At 41.4% G+C, this 20,469-nt stretch overlaps 1 protein-coding gene across 1 annotated transcript in view; it reads left to right on the forward strand.

The window, feature by feature from the left end:
- Positions 1 to 13,358, forward strand: part of TXNRD1 (thioredoxin reductase 1) — a 134,619-nt gene extending 121,261 nt beyond the window's left edge. Inside the window, 3 exon segments of the mRNA XM_017895322.1 lie at positions 1,441 to 1,536; positions 3,973 to 4,107; positions 13,155 to 13,358. Of these exon segments, the coding sequence (XP_017750811.1) occupies positions 1,441 to 1,536; positions 3,973 to 4,107; positions 13,155 to 13,217 (294 nt within the window). The 3' untranslated portion in view covers positions 13,218 to 13,358.
- The last annotated feature ends 7,111 nt before the right edge of the window (positions 13,359 to 20,469 follow it).

The following is a 20,469-nucleotide window of genomic DNA, read 5'->3' on the forward strand; positions in this document are numbered from 1 at the left end:
AAAAAAAAAAAAAAAAAAGAAGAAGTATATCTTTATTATAGGAAGTTTCGAAATTAGGAAAATATCAAAAAGAAAATTTTAATTCACGAAGAGATAACTACTATTAATATATTTGTGTATTTCCTTCCAGTTTTCTCTTAATATTTTGATGCGTTTTATATTTTATGTATGTATATATGTATATGTGGGTATGTATGTCTTAATTTTTTTCAAAGTTTGATGAAGTTTTAGGTCCAAGTTTAATGGTAATGTTATGTCATGAACATTTCCTATCTTTAATTCTCTAAAATCTCCATTTTAAAAAAAATGTGTAATTCTTCTTTTAAGGGGTGCTATGTTATAATTTGTTAAGCCATTCTTTGATTAGGTTGTTTACAGTTTTTCATTATTATAAATAGAATGACAAACATCTTTATAATTCATTGTTTCTCAGATTATTTTTTGAAGATAGATTTCCTATATGAGTGTGTATATACATGACATACATATATAATTAAAATTGGAAATTTTCATATATATTTCATATTTCTTGATAGATAAATAGTTTTAAATTTGCTTTTTTGTTATAGAAGTATAATGTGAGTTGAAGAAACTGAAAAATGTAAGGGAAAGAGGAAACAATTACTCATGGACTTAGATCTGTAACACAGCAATTGTTAGCAATTTGGGGTGATTCCTTTAATTTTTTTCCTATATAATTGTGATACTATGATACTGTACGTTAAATTTTGTAACCCATGTTTATTTTTAAAATTATATAATTTATCACAACATGGAAGAACACTTCTTATGTCTTCATAGTCAATTTGGTCATAAAAGGTAGCGAATCATGTTTTGAACTGAGGGTAGCAGCTGGAGGAGAAAAAAAATCCGTTTAGTCAACCAGGAATTACATCAGTAAGGATGCTGTCCTTCCAACCTTCCTTCCTCCCTCCCTTCCTCCTTCCTTCATTCCTTCCCTGTCTCCTTCCTTCACTGCTTTTAGTGAATAATGCCAAAGGAGGAAATGTCTTTTGGAAGCATTTAGCAAGAGAACTAGATAATTACCATAATTGATCCTGGCACCTTACTTGTTTTTTGCCCAAGTTGTCATTCACATTGGGTAACAAGATAGTATTGAGGTCTGTATATGTGTGTGTTTTCAGTGTAAGACAGCAGGTAATTAAATGGCTTATTTCTGTCATTCCCTCACTCTTTTTTGTTATTAGTTAGGGTGTACTCTTTTGAGGTTGAGATACATAATTAAAGGCTGAGCTTATAGCAAAAGTGCTTGACAGCAAGGAGTGTAAAGTCATTTACCTTTTGACCAGATTCCTATTCCATGAATTTTATTAATGAAAGTCTACTTACTAAAGAGTCTCCACTGTCTTGCACCAGGTATGTTTGACAGACTTACTGTTTAAAATAATGGGTCTAAATTTTGCTTTTTTATCTTTTTAGGTTTACCATAGTTACTTTTGGCCATTGGAATGGACAATTCCATCAAGAGATAACAACAAATGTTATGCAAAAATAATCTGTAATACTAAAGACAATGTAAGTGCAATTCTCAATCATTTCCAATAATTTTATTTAGTTTTTCTTTTTTTTTTTTTTTTTTGGATGGAGTCTTGCTCTGTCGTCTAGCCTGGAGTGCAATGGCGCTGTCTTGGCTCACTGCAACCTCTGCCTCTCAGGTTCAAGCGATTCTCCTGCCTCAGCCTCCCGACTACCTGGGATTACAGACTCGCACCACCACACCGGCTAATTTTTGTATTTTTTTAGTACAGACAGGGTTTCACCATGTTGGCCAGGCTGGTCTTGAACACCTGACCTTGTAATCCGCCTGCCTCGGCCCTCCAAAGTGCTGGAATTACACGTGTGGGCCACCACACCCGGCTTTAGTTTTTAATATATAGCTTAGTTGGTCACATGGTGCAGATGGCATTCCTTCAGTATTTCGCCTGCCAGTTGTCTCAGGTAACAGGTATCAGCAGCCAGCAAGGACCTTGGCTGTACTGCCTGCTCCCTCATCATCTTCACTGGCACAGAGCCCTGCACTTAGTCAACAGGCAGCCAAAACTTACTGAGTGAAGGAACCAAAGGCACAACTTGAGAACTGTCTGTGTTTGTGTTTATAGAAGAGGAACAATAAAGTCATAGACTATCTAAATATAATTAATAACAAAAAAGAACAGGAGCAACGCACATTTGATCCTCAGCAGCTGGCACTACTGAGAAAGAGCCCTTAATTGAGTTCTAGGATTTGATTGCCTGCTGCTACATGTAACACTAGTCTGGTGTTCTTACATGTAAATCTAAGGTATTTTAAGTGCTTCTTAGTAGTTCTTCCCACAAATATACTTTATTCATACCCTAAACCCCCAATTGTCAGGATGTATATGTGTAAGAGTACAATATGCAATACATTACAGTACTTCTTTTTTTTTTTTGAGACGGAGTCTCACTCTGTTGCCCGGGCTGGACTGCAGTGGTGGGATCTCGGTTCGCTGCAATCTCCGCCTCCCAGGTTCAAGCGATCCTCCTGCCTCAGTCTCCGAAGTAGCTGGGATTACAGGCGCCCACCACCACACCCAGCTATTTTGTATTTTTAGTAGAAATGGGGTTTCACCATGTTGGCCAGGCTGGTCTCAATCTCCTGACCTCAGGTGATCTGCCTGCCTTGGTCTCCCAAAGTGCTGGGATTATAGGCATGAGCCACTGTGCCCAGCCTATTACAGTACTTTTTTAACTTTATACCTCACAGGGTTTTTTTCCATATGTATGAAATGAGGGATTGGATAATTCATATTTTTAAAGTTTTTTGACTGCTGCCACACATTGTAACCTGGGACACAGGTATACATATACACACATTCTCTTTAAGTAGTGTATTGACTCTTAAGAAAACTGATCTTTTTAACTTAGCTGACACTTTTTAAAGAAATGACCTCAGTAAAAGTATAAATGATGTTAAAGAACCTATATGTTAAAAGCCTAGTAAACTCTGATATTGTTTTAATCTTGAAATTGGAATATAATTAAGCCATGTGTCCTATTTGGAAACTACTGCTTTAGGCAGTAGGACAGTTACAGGTTGGTTTTTTGGTAGAACCAAGGGTTTTAGAAAAATTCCTGAATCCTCTGCAAAAAAGATTCAAATGAATATACTAGGATAACCCATAACGAGCGACACAGCTAACATAAAAAACAATCGTATATATAGTTTTCTTTTCTATGTTTTTTTATTTGAGATGGAGTCTCATTATGTTGCCAGGCTGGAGTGCTGTGGCGTGATCTTGGCTCATTGCAACCTCTGACTCCCTGGGTCAAGCGATTCTCCTGCCTCAGCCTCCTGAGTAGCTGGGATTACAGGCACGCACCACCACGCCCAGCTAATTTTTGTATTTTTGCCTTTTGTATTTTTTCTCATAAAATGAGTAATCACTTGTAGCTGTTTCTTGTCCCTTCATTCCTGCTTGAAGTGAACATCATACTCTCTGTTTTGGTTCATGTTGGGGAGTCTTTAGGCTAAATAGCTGCTAGTAGCAGTCATTAAAGTCTCTGGCCATTTTTCCAGGTGCAGTGGCTCACACCTATAATCCCAGCACTTTGGGAGGCCGAGGTGGGTGGATCACCTGAGATCAGGCGCTCGAGACCAGCATGGCCAACATGGCAAAACCCGTCTCTACTAAAAATACAAAAAAATTAGGCGGGCGTGGTGGCGTGTGCCTATAGGGTCCCAGCTGAGGCTGAGGCAGGAGAATCGCTTGAATCCAGGGAGGCGGAGGTTGCAGTGAGCGGAGATCACACCATTGCCATTGCACTCCTGCCTGGGCAACAAGAGCGATACTCCATCTCAAAAAATAAAAGTCTCTGCTCGTTTTGAGTTGCATTTTAAGAAATAGACTGGAGAAATGCTCTAAGGCTGTGTAGGAAGAGAAGGGGAGAAAATCAGCTTAATTGCATTATTGTTTTTTTTTTTAACCTTAGGAACGTGTTGTGGGCTTTCACGTACTGGGTCCAAATGCTGGAGAAGTTACACAAGGCTTTGCAGCTGCACTCAAATGTGGACTGACCAAAAAGCAGCTGGACAGCACAATTGGAATCCACCCTGTCTGTGCAGAGGTGGGTCATCTTTACTTCTACAGTTTAAAAATGCATACCACCCAGCTTATACGTGGCAGATCTAGGACCCTGAGTTTGATAATGATTCCTCAAAAGAGGGCCTTGTCTCTAAAAATTAGTTTTCATATTTCAATATTGATTGCTCATGGTATGAGCTGGAGGCTTCTGTCATATCATTAAGTGGTAAAAATTATGAGAGTGAGTTATAGAGCTGTGCCTTAAATATTTTATTTATCATATCTTCTAAATTATTTTCATGGCAATCAGTTAATAATGGAAGAGCTTCCATCTTAGTTATTCCACAGCTATCTTGAGGCTAATTGATACTGTCTGCCTCTTCAGCTTACAGTATCAGTGAATGAGATTTGAAAATGATGCTTTCCAAAGATCAAATGACAGTAGAACTAGAAATTGACCAATCTAGGCCTCTGGGTGTCAGTGTTTCTTCGCTGCCAGTTATCATCCAAGAGTTAAATATTGTAATACCTAACTGCATAGGAATGATAAGCCAGAAATGTGTTTATATTGGAGAACTTGGGAAGATGTGGGAGGAGGCATGTCATACTATACCAGCTTATATATGGAGTTGAAAATTGCGGTGATTATCTGTTGTAGCCAGTGGCTTCCAGGGTGTATATTGCACCTGCACACACACACGCACACACGCACACACGCACGCACGTTCTTGCCAGATTTCATTCAGCAGCTCCATGACTGGTTGCTCTCTGTTCATGATTGCCTTTGTACAACTGAACTCATTGCTAAGTATGCAGAATGTCAGCCTTAAGACCTGGAAAAATGTTTTAGCTTTCTTTTGCTTTGTCTTCTCTATGATCAAGAATCTTCCTCTATTAATAGGTACCTGGCTGGGATATAAGCCTAAAATATTAACATGTTGAGAGATTAGAGCATCATTTATTTCTTTCATTTATAGAAAGCTTCTGTTTTTGTGATGGAAATAGAATTAAGCTTCAAAAAATACAAAAACTGAAGTCTTGATTAATGCCCTTAATGTGTGATAGATCTTTTATATAGTGTAATGACTCAAACTGCCTGTGTTGGGAAGGAGCCAATTAACTTTGCTTTCTTGAGTACATTAGTTTCCCAGGGCTACTGTAACAAAGTACCACAAACTGGGTGGCTTAAACATAGTAGACATTTTCTCTCTCTCAGTTGTGGAGGCTAGAAGTCCAAACTCAAGATGTCAGCAGGGCCAAGCTCCCTCCAAAGGCACAAGGGAAGAATCCTCCCTTGCCTCTTCCTCTGCCTTCTGGTAGCAATGGCAATCCTTGGCGTTCCTTAGCTTGCAGATGTATCACTTTAATCTCTGCCTCCCTCTTCACATAGCCTTATCCCCTGTGTGTCTGTGTCCAAATTTCCCTCCTCTTTCTTATAAAGAAACTCCAGTCATTGGATTAGGGTCCACTCTAATCCAACATGATCTTATTTTCACTTGATTACATCTGCAAAGACCCTATTTCCAGATTCACAAATACTGGGGGTTAGGACTTGATCATGCCTTTTGGGGTTATGGGGACACAATTCAACCTACAATAGTGAGTGTATTTAAAAATGTAGATGCCGTTTCAAAATACTCACAAGCTTCAATAACCATTTTTGATAGGGATGAAAGAAAAGACAGTTTTATTGTCTTTTGTATATGAGTATCTAATTTTTTGTCTGAATTCAGCTCTCAGTGGGCTTGTTGAAAGAAAAACTGCTGTGTGCTGGCCTCTGACCCCCTCAGGAGGCTGTTGTGCTGCAATCCAGCAGCAGCGTGCACAGCAGCATCTGGCAGGGTGACTGCCAGCTGGGCAGAAGGATGCAGTGAGGATGCAGGACGTCTCCTAAAGCCCATGGCTGTGGGGAAGTCAGCCAAAGGTCTGTTCTCCTTAGTATGCCTGGCACATTTCGGGCTGTGCATCTCCATCTGTTGGTCCTCTTATGTTGTTGAAGCTCAGAGGCTGAATTTTCTGATGCTTTGATAGGACTCTGATATTTTTGTTTTCCCCAAGCTATTGACTGATAAACAAGATAAAAAATTGGGTGAAATCGCACTCTGTGAATACAGTTGTCAAGCTGTGTGCACAGTGCCGTGCTGGACACTGGGGACACAGCAGGGATTTGAGATAAGCTTAGGAGGAGAGGAGACAGCTGGGTGATGTGCCAGTTAACAGTTCCGTGTGACAGGTCCTAGGATCAGGGTAGATCTAAAGTGCTGGAGGCACCGGGGTGCCACCTTTGTGGTCTTTGGCTCAGGGATTCTTGTGATCTGTTTTTTTTACTCACAGAGCACTTCTGACCCCAGATGTGTGGGGGTTTTGCTCACACGAACAACCAGTTCTCCAGCTTTCTAGACACCAGCTGGGTGACCTATAACAACTCAATTCTGATACCAGCTGCCTAGAGTTAGCATCAGATCCTACAAGGGCTCATTCCCGTAAGACTGCCACCACTGCAGAGGCCAGTGTCAAGCCCAGGACTCCTATACTTCTGACCTACCAGCTATAAAGTCAAGGGGTTCCCACGATAAATTGCTAGCATGGCTCACAGAACTCAGGAATAAACTTTACTTGTATTTACTTGTTTATTATAAAGGTTGCAACTCAGGAACAGCCCAATGGAAGAGATACACAGGGCAAGGTGATTATGGGGAGGCAAGGGACAACAGAGCTTTCATGTCCTCTCTAGGTGTGGCACCTTCCCAGCACCTCGATATTCACCAACCTGCAAGTTCTCCAAACCCCTCATTTAGGGATATTTATAGAGGTCCCATTATGTAGGCATGATTGATTAATCATTGACCATTGGTAAGTACCCAGTCTCCTGCTCCCTCCCCATATGTAGGGGACCAGAACTGGGGCTAAAAATTCTACCTCTGATGACATGGTTGGTTCCTCTGGCAACCAGCCGTCATCTTGAAGCTATCTAGGGCCCCACCAAGAGTCACATCATTAGCATAAGCTCAGGTGTGGTTGAAAGGGGCTCATTATGAATAGCAAAAGATGCTCATCTCACTAGTGTTACTCAGGAAATTCCTGGGTTTTTGAAGCTCCCTTGCCAGGAATCAGGGACGGGATGGAAGACCAAATATGTATTTCTCATCATTTCACAATATCACAGGATGTTGGGGCAGGATGATTCTGGAGGGAGTTCTTACCCAAGACTAGAAGAATGTGTGGATGTTAGCTAGTGAGAGAACACTGTACAAAAGGCCTGTGTGGGAAAAAGGATGGCTCATTCAAGGAACTGAAAAAGACTCTCAATATTGCCATAGCTTAAAGAGCTTAGAGAGTTAAAACAAATATATATATATATATATATATATATGCTTGAGAAACAGGTGGGTAAGTGATGGTCTTGTAAACTAAGGAAGGGTATTTTGACTGCCTTTGGGGCATTGTGATTCAGCCAAAAGGTCTAAAGCAGGGAGTAACATGGTTAGGTACATTGTTCAGAAACATTCCTCCAGCTATACCATGGAAGCTGGACTGAGCGGGCAAGTGGAGTGGCAGATCCAGTTATGTGGCTGGTGAGGTAGATGATAGTGGCCGGAGGCGTGGCAGTGGAAATGGAGTGACACTGTTGTATTTCAGGGTAGAGTTGATAGTACTTGCCAACTGGCTGGGAATGGGAAGAGGGAGAGCTGAAGACCACTCAGGTTTGTGTCCTGCAGCAGGAAGTAATAGCAAGAGCAGACTCGTGACAGTGATGATGAGACCACTAATGTGTATGAGGGCCTACTGTGTGCTGAGTACTGTGTCCCTGCCTGTTGACTAACTTAGTCCTTATAAGCACCCCATGCGGTGGATGGGGTAGTGTATCTGTTTGACAGTTGAGGAAACCAAGGACGAAGAGGTTGAGTAACTTGCCCATGGTTACCCAGCCTGGTCATGGCCAAGCTGGGATTCAAACCCAGGCAGTCCAGACCCCAAAGCACCACACTGTGCAGGTGATACTGCATCTCCACAGACTGTCCTACCATCTTTGGCATAGAATTTAAAATGGAAATGATTCTTGGTGGCAGCACAAATGTAGTGGAGACACACAAACCAGGGTTGTAATCTCACTCAGCAAATTCCTCTCAATGAGACCTGGCCATACCACCCAGGTTTTCAGAAGCTTAGTTTCCACATTAAATAAAATAAGAGGCCAGGCGTGGTGGCTGACTCCTATAATCCCAGCACTTTGGGAGCCTGAGGCGAGTGGATCACTTGAAGCCCAGAGTTTGAGACCAGGCTGACCACATAGCGAAACCGCATCTCTACCAAAAATAACAAAAAATTAACTGTGCATGGTGGCATACGCCTATAATCCCAGCTATGTGGGAGACTTGAGGCACAAGAATCACTTGAACCCAGGAGGCAGAGGTTGTACTGAGCCAAGATCATGCCACTGCACTCCAGCCTGGGCTACAGCGAGACCCTGTCTGAAAAAAAAAAAAGAGTAAAATGGCCTGGCTCAGTGGCTCACACCTGTAATCCCAGCAATTTAGGAGGCCAAGGTGGGCAAATCATCTGAGATCAGGAGTTCGAGACCAGCCTGGCCAATATGGCAAAACCTTGTCTCTACTAAAAATACAAAAATGGCCTGGTGCGGTGGTACATACCTGTAGTCCCAGCTACTCGGGAGGCTGAGGCATGAGAATTGCTTGAATCCGGGAGGTGGAAGTTGCAGTGAGCCGAGATTACGATACTGCCTTCCAGCCTGGAGCGAGACTCTGTCTGAAAATAAATAAATAAATAAAACAAAATAAGAGAATATCTAACTGTAGGGTTGATTAAAATGCAATCTGTAAAGTGTGTAGGAGAGTTCCTGGCATTTAATAGATGCTGAATAGCTGCATCTGTTAGCTGCTTTTTTCCCCAGGATATTATAGAAGATGTGGCTGCGGCTTGCGAGGGGAGAAGATGTGGCTGAACTGAAAGGTCGTCATGACAGTATTTTAATGGGGTTGGAGAGGGATATATATTGTGAAAAGCTCCAGTCATTTTTTTTTTTTTAAACCCTGGTTATGAACTGCTTGCTTTGATACTGGATTTTGAAAACCAAAGGCTTTAAACTCCTAGTTATGGACATTTTTAAAAATTATTTTTAACTGACACAATAATTGTACATATTTATGGGGTACATAGTGATATTTTGAAACACAGAGTTTATAGTAATCAGATTAGGGTAATTAGCCTAATCTAATTAGCCTATTTCACTGACCATTTCTTTGTGTTGAACATTCCATATCCTTTCTTCTAGCTATTTGAAAGTATGCATTATTGTTTAACTGTAGTTATCCTAAGGTGCTATAGAACATATTCCTCCTATCTGGCTATAATTTTATATCCTTTAACAAATCTCTCCCTGTCTGCTTCTCCCAACTCTTCCCAGCCTCTAGTAATCTCCGTTCTTTTTACTTCTGTGAGTAAGCTAGCACAGTCACTGTGGACAACAGTATGGAGGTTCCTCAAAAAACTACAAGTAGAGCTACCATATGATCCAGCAATCCCACTACTTACTGGGCATTTATCCCAGGGAAGTTTTTGTTTGTTTGTTTGTTTGTTTGTTTTAAAGCTTCTTGATCTAGGAAGAGTGAAACTTGGTATTAGGGGTTCATAGAAGGAACTCTTTTCTCTGCCAAATGCTGGGTTCTGACTTGGATAGTAATTGGATTTGCTACTGGACCCACTGTTTTTATCATCCAGACATATCCTGTAGGGAATGCTGTTCAGATGTGGTCCACAGAATGTTTGTTATTAGTCCATAATGAGAGGAGGATAGAAACGAAGAAGAAAGTTTAGAAATTTTAACAATAATTTGACAGTGACTGATCTAATAATAAACAATGGTGTGTTAATTTTACATGCCTTTTAAAATTTCATTTCCCCAGTACATTGTCAGTGAATTTCACAAGTGTTAGTCCAGTGGATTAATTAGAAATAATAATAATTTTTAAATCAGTCCTGAGTACTGCTTTAAAGTGAGTGCTCAAAAATAGCCGCAGCTCCACGGCCAGCTGTGGTAGGCTGGCACAGTGACTCACTTTGGTAAAAATCCTGGGCAGTTGAGAGCAATCTTTGACTCTGAGGAGTAATTACTTACAAAAGTTGACAAATTCCTTAGCAAAGTAATTTCCAAAGGGAATTACTAGAATTCTGGAATTGCTGTAAGAGGAGAGGCTACTCTTATTTTGACTGAAGTTCTGTGTGAGAGGGATTCTCAGCGCCTGGGGTATTAGCAATGCATTTGCCTTATTCAGTGTGAGATGGAGTTGGTGGTCATTTATTCTGAACACCTGAGATGCAGTCATTGAGTAGGAAACGGATTACACATCATTTTGAGTAGTAATTTCAACAAATCAAATTCACTTGTAGAGGAGAAAAACAGTAGTTCAAGAGGAAAGCATTTGAAAATACTTCTTTGTAATGTCTTAAAACGAATTTTAGTGTCAAATATTAAAAGTTTTGGTGTTTTTTGCTTGTTTTTAATTTAATAGTCAGTATAATCCCACTCTAAAGTGAGGGAGCCTTCGGTGGCTAGAAGTGGCGGGGACAGACACGAGTATGTGAGGTGGAAAGCCTCCAGCAGTTCCTGACCCTTGTACGAGTCCTGTGTGTTGGGATGGAAGGGCACGGAGGCTGCCCCTTCTGCTCATTTTTTAAAATACATGTTTTATAAAATTCTAAAACAGTTGTGTACGAATGAAAGCTGTCAAAGTTGACCTCAGCAGGCTTTTTCATTTATTTGAGACAGGTTCTTGACACCCAGACTAGAGTGCAGTGGTGTGATAGCTCACTGCAGCCTTGCCCTTTCAGGCTCGAGCAATGTTCCTGCCTCAGTCTCCTGAGTAGCTGGGACTACAGGCACATGCCACTGTTCCCAGCTTATATATATATATTTGAGAGAGACAGGGTTGCATTATGTTGCCCAGACTGGTCTCAAACTCCTGGGCTCAAGCAATCCTCCTGCCTTGGCCTCCCAAAGTGCTGGGATTGCAGACGTGAGCCATGGTGCCTGGCCAGTTTTTTAGTTAGACTGATCAATGATGGCAGTTTGGCTTCCTCCATCTTTTCAACATAAGAACAACATCAGTATAAGGAAAAACAGATAAGAGCTCATTTTGGTGGATTTAGTTTTGTATCCAAATCTCCTACAAGTTCTATTTCTAAATCAGTTTCTGAGAAATGGAACCCAGGCTTGCAAATTGATAAGCCTGGAATTTGTTTAAAAGTCTTCTTTGGCTCTTTATTTTTTTCCTCATTTTAAAAATGGAAAAGAAAGCATGTTTGAATTGCCCTTAATACCCCTTTCTAACACAGCTATTTTTATGATCATGTATTGTTTCCCCATCCTCATCTGTACTCATACATTTTTTTAAACAAAAGAATTCCATTGCCTTTCCAAAGAAGTTGTACTAGTTTACAATGTCACCAGCATTGCATATAAGAGTGCTAATTAAAATGTTGCAAAATTCAGTGTCAATGTTTTCTCTATAATGAGTATGAAAAGGATAACTATTGGCCCAGCACAGTGGCTCATGCCTGTAATCTCAGCACTTTGGGAGGCCGAGGCGGGTGGATCACCGGAGGTCAGGAGTTTGAGACCAGCCTGGTCAACTTGGTGAAACCCTGTCTCTACTAAAAATCCAAAAATTATCCGGGCATGGTGGCAGGCACCTGTAATCTCAGCTACTCGGGAGACTGAGGCAGGAGAATTGCTTGGACCTGGGAGGCAGAGGTTGCAGTGAGCCAAGATTGTGCCACTGCACTCCAGCCTGGGTGACAGAGTGAGACTCTGCCTCCAAAAAAAAAAAAAGGATAACTATTTCAAGGATTTTAGCACATCTTTGCTAACAACGACGAGCCTCTTTCTTTTTATAATGATTGTTTTTTGGGGGGGGGTATGAATTATCCATATTTTCTGATGCATTTGTATTATAAAACTTTTTAAGATACTGGCCATTAGTATTTGGTCTGGAGTTTTTTGAGAAGTAAAGGCTTTGTCACCCTCTGAAGCTAAAACAGACAAGATTTTTCTCAGTATTGTTCCTCTCTTACACAAAACTGTCTTCCCCCTTATTCATAAGTATTTTGTTTTATGTACAGGCAATCTTGAGCAGTAACAAGTAAAAATTGTCCAAAACTGTCAAGTCACACAAATGTTTGCAAGGATATGAAACAAGGAGAACTTGTTAGTCACTGCAAATGAGAGTATAGGTTGGTTCAGGTACCTTGAAAATCTAGTCAAGCCAAAGTTTCACCTGCCCTCTGACCCAGCAGTTGTACTTCAGCTCTATGTGCAAGGAGATGTGCTGGAATGTCACAGCATTGTATTGCAAAGAGCACATTGGCAACAGCTTGGATGGCCAGCAGAAGGAGCCCAAATGTGTGATTCATATTCACTAGTTGAATAATTAAATACTACAATATACACTATATATACTAGACTGTATGTGTTGTTCTATACTGTAGTGATTGAATCGAACTCTGTTCAGTGAAAAAATGGAAGAATTAGCTATTTGTATCCATATGGGATACAAAAAAGCAGGGTAACAGAGGAATCTACATCATCTTGCCATTTGTAGGTAAAGCTTCTTAAAAAAAACACAAGAGAATGCAGGAAGAAATGCCTAGGAATGATAAGCACCAACTCGGTGGACGGAAAGGAGGAAAAGGCCATCAGGGTGGCACACATGGGGCTCTAACTGGGAACTTTTTACCCTTCTTTATATCCAAAATATTCTATGATGAATTTCTTTTAGAGGGTTGACAAGCAACTGGGGGTACCTGATTTGTTTTAATCATCCCTATGCTAACAAAATTCTTTAATAGATACAACCTAAATTTTTTTTTTCTCTTTCACCTTGGTTTTAAAATGTCTTCCCCCTTTTATTCTCTGGAGAAATAGAAAATATCCTCGATCATACTACTTCTCTGTTTTATTCATTTTGGTAGTCCCCTAAGATGGTTTTAATGCATATGGCGTTATCTGAACTGTTCCCTGTTACCTCATTTGCTCAGGCATCTGAAGATGTTGTGCTTTCTCTTCCCCTGCAGGTATTCACAACATTGTCTGTGACCAAGCGCTCTGGGGCAAGCATCCTCCAGGCTGGCTGCTGAGGTTAAGCCCCAGTGTGGATGCTGTTGCCAAGACGCCCAAACCACTGACTCGCTTTCCGCCTGGGTGCCCAAATCCAAGGCCGAAGCGTTTTCTAGAGGGTTCTTGGGCTCTCGGCACCCAGCGTCATCCTGTGCTTACCACCTGCCCCCAGGCCCTTGCGATCGTTTTGGGATAGGAGTTGCGTGCAATAGGAAGGCAGGCAGCATCAAACAATTGTGGTCACTGACAGACTTGAGCGGATATTTGGCAGGGGCATCGAAGGGATCGCATCCATGAACTCACGCAGTCTCAAGCCCATGGGGGGTAGGCGGTGATGGAACAACTGTCAAATCAGTTTTAGCATGACCTCTTCCTTGTGATTTTCTTATTCTCGTTGTTCAAGGTTTACTAATGTGATTTTGTTTTCTTTTTTCTCCGATGGGTGTAATGATATTAGAGATTGAAAAACGTTAGCAGTTGATTTTTGGTCCAAAAGTAGAGTCAGATGGTAGAGATATCCATACAAGGTGTCTTGTTGCATGGAAGGGTAGTTTGTTCCCTTGGAGGCGTTTGTAGGCTTGTCCCCAGGAAAGAAGAACTGTCCTGCAGGCTGAAATGGACTGTTCTTTACTGACCTGCTCAGCAGGCTTCTTCTTCATATATGCCCAAAACAAGCTACATCTGCGATCGACTCTAGCCAAATTTGCTCTGTGTGCTACGTCACGGCACTGCATTATTATTTTAAAGGTCTGGTTTAGGGAAGGGAAATGGCTACCTGGCCAGCCATTGCCTGGCATTTGGTAGTCACCAGTTGTGATTCTCACCATTATTTGTCGATGGAGGCAGACTATTACACCAGAAATGGGGAGAAACAGTACGTATCTTCATGTCTTTAGTTTATTGTGTGTTGGTCTAAGCAAGCTGAGATCATTTGGCAAGAAAACACGTAACTTGTTTAAAAGTTTTTCTGGTACTTCCTTTATGCTAAAAACACACACATATAAGTGGTTTAGGTATCTATTCTTTCTAAGACTACATTAGTAGGAAAATAAGTCTTTTCATGCTATGATTTAAATTTTGTGGTAATTTCTTTTTAAAGGAGGTTATGTAATATCATAAGTGTATTTTTATTTTGAACACAGAGTGGATGTGAAGGATTTTCATTTAAAAACCAAGTGGTTTTGACTTTTTCTGTTAAATGAACAACTGTGCTTGGTGGGAATTTTTGCCAAGAAGTGTGTATGCTTTGTTAAGCATTCCAACTTGCATTTATTATAAAGAGGGTATTAATGCCTCAGTATGTATGTTTGTCAAGTAGTGGCTGAGGATTCTATTTCAGTGTCTTTTCTAACTGTAAGTTTGAGTTTTAAACACGTGCTGTGGACATCGCGGGCGCTCCTGCCAGCAGTTCTGAAGCTCCTTTTTCATTCCTGCTCCTCTATCTATTGTATTTTCTCAGTTACAGCACTGAGTGGTGTTTCCAAGTACATTTCTCGAGCCACCTCAGGAACCCGTGCATCTTGCCTGGCATTTAGGCAGCAGGAGCCCCTGAGTGTCCCCCCAGGCTCTGCTCACGTCCTCGTCTCATCTGGCTCTATGAAGACAATGGGAAAAGAGAGGGGCAATTGAGGCACTTGACCATATTCAGTTTTATTTAGTTTATTTTTAATTGTTTTTTTCCTCCAAGTTCACCAGTCTGAAATTAGGCACAGTAGGCAGCACTGTATTGAGGACTAGTCAGGCATAATCATGTCGTGAATCTCTTTTCTTTAGTGGAGTGGAATGTTCTATCCCCACAAGAAGATTATATCGATAGACTGTCTTGTTCAGATTCTGGTATTTACCATTTTGTTGATAATGATATACTAAGCTTCCATTATTTTTGTTACAAATCTTCTGAAAAATACCAAAACAGAATGCTTGAAACAGGTGTAAAAGGCATTAATACATATCCGCACATGTGTGCTTCTTACTGAATGATGGTCTTGGGAGTCTTTCCAAGAGTATTGAGTAGACCTCTGACATTGTGTTGAAGAACTAGCTGCTGAGTAGGCTCCAATGATGCTATGCTGATTTGAGACTGATGAGTTCCTTGCCATTTCCCATCTTCTGGCAGTATCAGGCACGTAGATGGTCAATAAATGTTTACAGAAATGTTGATTACCATGTTCAGATTTTACATTCACATGCACTTAATCTTCTTAGGTATCACTTTTTTTTTTTTTTTTTTTCTGAGGCGGAGTCTCACTGTCTCCCAGGCTGGAGTGCAGTGACCGGATCTCGGCTCACTGCAAGCTCCGCCTCCCGGGTTTACGCCATTCTCCTGCCTCAGCCTCCCGAGTAGCTGGGACTACAGGCGCCCGCCACCTCGCCCGGCTAGTTTTTTGTATTTTTTAGTAGAGACGGGGTTTCACCGTGTTAGCCAGGATGGTCTCGATCTCCTGACCTCGTGATCCGCCCGTCTCGGCCTCCCAAAGTGCTGGGATTACAGGCTTGAGCCACCGCGCCCAGCCGGTATCACTTTTTAAGCAGAAACTCCTCTTTTATGTAATCTTTACCAAAAACCTTCCCAGTTTGTACTTCCTTTCTGTGGTAAGTAGTTGCTGTGTGCTAATAATAACAGCTAAATGAGTGTTTACTGCAACACATGCAGGCACTGTGCTTGACACACCCTGGGTGATGTAATCCTTACAACAATCCTTTTAGAGAAGGTGCTTTTGTACCCATTTATAGATGGAGAAACAGCCTTCGAAGTATGAGTCACTTTCTTAGGATTACACAGCCAGTTAATAATGCATCACGTTTTTGAGGCCAGAGTTGGGTCTGTGACTTCAAAGGCCCAACCTCTTAGTTACCTCTCATTGCCGCCTCCCATTCATCTCTGACAAATGGAAGCTTTTAGGTCTGCTGTATCAATTCCTGGGACTTCACATTTTCACATGCCATCAAGCAATGCTATCTGCATGCTTAACAAATACCTTGTCTTGAGATGTTCTAACACTTTCCTAGATGTTCTAACACTTTCCTAACTGGACTTCCCACTGCCAGTTTACTTCCACCCTAGAGCCCGGCTTTTATTGCCTGAACTTCCCTGTCTCAAGCCTTTGAGGTTTTCCCAAGGCTTGTAACTAGACCCATAGTCCCCTGCCAGACCCTCGACCTGTTGCCTGCAGCTCTGGCCTGCACTTTCCCTTGCCTGTTCTGGCTGCACCTGCTCTATGTCCCTCAAAGGTCACCTGCTCTATGTAACTTCCAGCTGGTTCTCTACCTGTACTCCCAGGGTTCTCTGTATTGTCTCTAGAGCTCTTTGAATTACTCTGCATGGAGTCTAGTGTGTCTATCTGGTCTATCTGTCACCACCAACTAGATAATGAGGGTTCTTTACCTCTGTGTGCCCCACAGCTTCTAGCACAAGGTCTGGCACTACAGAGGCACTTAGAAGATTGGTGTAATTGGATTGACAGGTAGAGCCATACCTATCAGAGATGGCCATATAGGAAGCCTTTTAATTTCTTCCTGTTATGTCAGGAACCATTGATTTAAATATTAATGAAAGTAGAAAGGGCCTAAACAGAAAAACGGTCAGCCTCACTAGTGAGGGGAAATGCAAATTAAACTGCAGTGAAACGCAAATCAAGCTGCAGTGAGAGACCATTTTATACCCACTGTGAGTGGCTACTTTTTTTTTCTTTGAGACAGGGTCTTGTTCTGTCTCCCAGGCTGGAGTGCAGTGGCGCGAAGACAGCTCACTGCAGCCTCCAACCTCCTGGGCTCAAGCCATCCTCCTACCTCAGCCTCCCAGGTAGCTGAGACTACAGGCATGCACCACCATGCCCAGCTAATTTTTTAAGTTTTCTGTGGAGATGGGGTTTTTTGCTCTATTGCCCAGGCTAGTCTTGAACTCCTGGGCTCAAGTGATCACCCTGCCTTGGCTTCCCAAAGCGCTGGGATTACAGGCATGAGCCATTGTCCCCAGCCCGGATGGTTAATTTTATGCGTACCCAGATAGCTGGTAAAATATTCCTGGGTGTCTCTGTGAGGGTGTTTCTGGAAGAGATTAACATTGATTCGAATCAGGAGACAGTAAAGAGGGTCACCCTCACCAATGTGGGTAGGCATTGTCCAATCCTTGAGGCCCGAATCAAACAAAAGGCAGAAGGGTGAATTTGTTCTTTGCCGTTGAGCTTGGACATCCATCTTCTCCTGCCCTCAGACCTTGCTGCTCTGGTTCTTGGGACATTAGACTCAGACTAGGACTTGCACCCTTGGCTCCCTGGTCTCAGGCCTTCAGGTTTGGACTGAAACTCCACGACTCACTTTCCTGGGCCTCCAGCCTGCAGATGGGACTGTGGGACTTTTCAGGCTCCATGGGCCAATCCCTCCTAAAAATCTCTTTCCATATTTTATGTACACACATATGTATAAAATCCATTGGTTCTGTTTCTGTGGAGAGCCCTGATGTACCCACTGTATGGCAGATTCTAAGAGTGCCAGTATCCAGTGTTGGCAAAGATGTGGAGCAGCTGGAACACTTATTATTATTGCTGGTGGGGATGTAAATTATTCAGTCACTTTGGAAAACAGTGAAGATCAGCGTATCAAACATTTCGAAAATGATTTGAAATGTTTTTTTTTACATGTTTTAAGAAAACCACTTTATTTGGTAGTTTCAACCAAAAAAAAAAAGTGCCCTTTTTGTCATTGGATTCACTTAGCATTCATACTTTTTTTCATACAATGAATTTAAATTGCTAAAAGATCATCAACTGGCTTTCTGGTTGGATTTCAGGTAAGATTTGTTTAAGGCCAGAGCTCTTCCTCAATATTTGTTTTTTTCCCAATATTTGATTTTTAAAATATACACATAGATGCTACATTTATAGCTGCTGGCTTAAAATTCTGTCATATGTCACATCTGACCTTTTAGTGTGGTAAATCACGTCTTCTACTTAAACATTGATAGTTTGGAGTATCTGATACTAGTAATAGTAATTCTATAATTGTATAATTGAGTTTTGTACTTAACACATGGATCATTCCTCATCTATCAGTTGCCCCCAGTGCAGTTTCATTTTCCAGATACCTTAATGTAAAATAAAGTTTTTCATAATTTAGGTGCAAGCAAAAACCCCCAAACCAAAAAATGGTATTGGTTGTTACCCAGTAGAATTAAAGGCATGGATAGCTCATGACCCAGTTGTTTCACACTTAGGTGTATACCCAGCACAAATGCTCTGTCTACGCACCTAAAGACATGTACAGGAGTGTTCATTACACTGTTATTAATTGCAGAACAAAATAAATCCCAAAAACCTGGAAGCAGCCCAAATACCCATCACCATGAGAATGGGCAAATGAGTTGTGGTGTGTCCATGTAACACAAGACTAACAGCAAAATATACATAACAAAACAGATCTAAGAAACAGTATTGAGTGAAAAAGTCAAAGGAGTATGTGCAATATGATTTCATTATGTGCACAGACAGACAAAGCTAAGAAATACAGTGTTTAGAGATAAAACTGTAAAACCCTAAGGGAAAGCAAGAGAATTCAAAATGATGATTATAAAATAGAAGCCAGTAGTTACCAATGAAGGGATAGAACAGAGGATGGTGTATTAGTCTGTTTTCACGCTGCCAAGAAAGACATACCCGAGACTGGGTAATTTATAAAGAAAAAAGGTTTAACCGACTCCCAGTTCCACGTGGCTGAGGAGGCCTCACAATCATGGCAGAAGGCAAAGGCACGTCTTACATGGCAGCAGACGACAGAATGAGAACCAAGTGAAGGGGGTCTACCCTTATAAAACCATCAGGCCTCGTAAGACTTATTCACTGCCACGTGAACAGTATGAGGGAGGCTGCCCCATGATTCAATTATCTTCTACTAGGTCTCTCCCGCAACACGTGGGAATTATGGGAGCTACAATTAAGGTGAGTTTTGGGTGGGGACACAGCCAAACAATATCAGATGGGATTAGGAAGGGGCAGCCATGACTGAAAGGTCGCTCAGGACTTGTGCATTTGTTTATCAGTATCTATCTATCTATCTAACTATCTATCTATCTATCTATCTATCTATCTATCTATCTATCTTGTTTGATTTGGTTCTACCTTAAACTATGAAGGGATAATATCTATATTTTTAATAAACTTTTAAAAACAAGCAGCTTAGAAGAGGTAGGGGTGGAGGGTTCAGCTTGGAGTATTGGTAGAATACTAGGTAATAGGAATATGTCCATCAAGTTTTCATATACAGAAATAGACCAGACTAGAAAGAAAGATGCTATAGCAGAAGGCCCTTCCTGACCATCACCCACCACGGTTCCAACATCAGTCTGAAGTCGAGGAATGGGTTAAACATGCTCTGAATTTTGGGGTAATTTCTGACACAGCAATAGATAATTAATACGTGGGAGTTGGAGAGGGAGGTTATAGAACAAGTAGGCCAAGCCTTATACCCTCTTTATGTCACAGCACTCAACTTTTTAACATTTTACAAGATTTTATTTAGGAAAAGAAAAGGGAGGCATTAAGTTTTTAAATGTGAGGTTCCGTAGCAAGGAAGCAGGGTTTCACTGCAGTACCTTTCCTGCTAATGCACTTCACTGATGCATTGACACATTGCCCTCTGGGCACTTTTTTGTGCCGCAAGGTCTCACAAGAAGCTGAGCAGAGCAGACTAGGATGGTTCTGCGTCCCTTGGCCCTCTAAGTGAGCATGGTCTTACCAGTGAACGTCCTTTAGTACAATTGTTCATCTATCCAGCACTATTTCATAGTATTTGAGATTGGAAAGGGAGGTTGGCTCCTCCAAGTCCGTTTGCAGATGCAGAAACTGAGGGCTAAATAGGCAAAGCTACTGACTTAACATCAAGGTCAAGGTTAAACAGCCAACCGCAGAAGCCAGTTTTAACTTCCAGTTATCTATTTCTCCACACCGCCATCCTGCCCATCTTCATCTTTGTAGATTATCCTACATTCTTCAACACACCCAGCCATGTAAGCACATTCTTGTTTGCAGTGAAATTGAAGAGTGTGAAGAAATCATACATTGCTTATAAAAAAAAAAAGCAGACAGGTCCTTGGCCCTGCAGTTCACACGTGGTAGGTATGTAGGAAACACATCCTACTGACAACAAGTGAGGCCTCAGAAGCCCTTATCATTGTCTTCCTTTTGTGTATAATGCTGATACATAGAATCTGCCTAATAATTGTAAAAGCAAACAGTCTGGGTGAGTGTTTGCTAAATCGGTAGAGTGAAGGAAGAAAAT

Source organism: Rhinopithecus bieti, unplaced genomic scaffold (genome assembly GCF_001698545.2).
Source record: "Rhinopithecus bieti isolate Rb0 unplaced genomic scaffold, ASM169854v2 scaffold_24306, whole genome shotgun sequence".
In the NCBI taxonomy this organism is placed as follows: domain Eukaryota; kingdom Metazoa; phylum Chordata; class Mammalia; order Primates; family Cercopithecidae; genus Rhinopithecus; species Rhinopithecus bieti.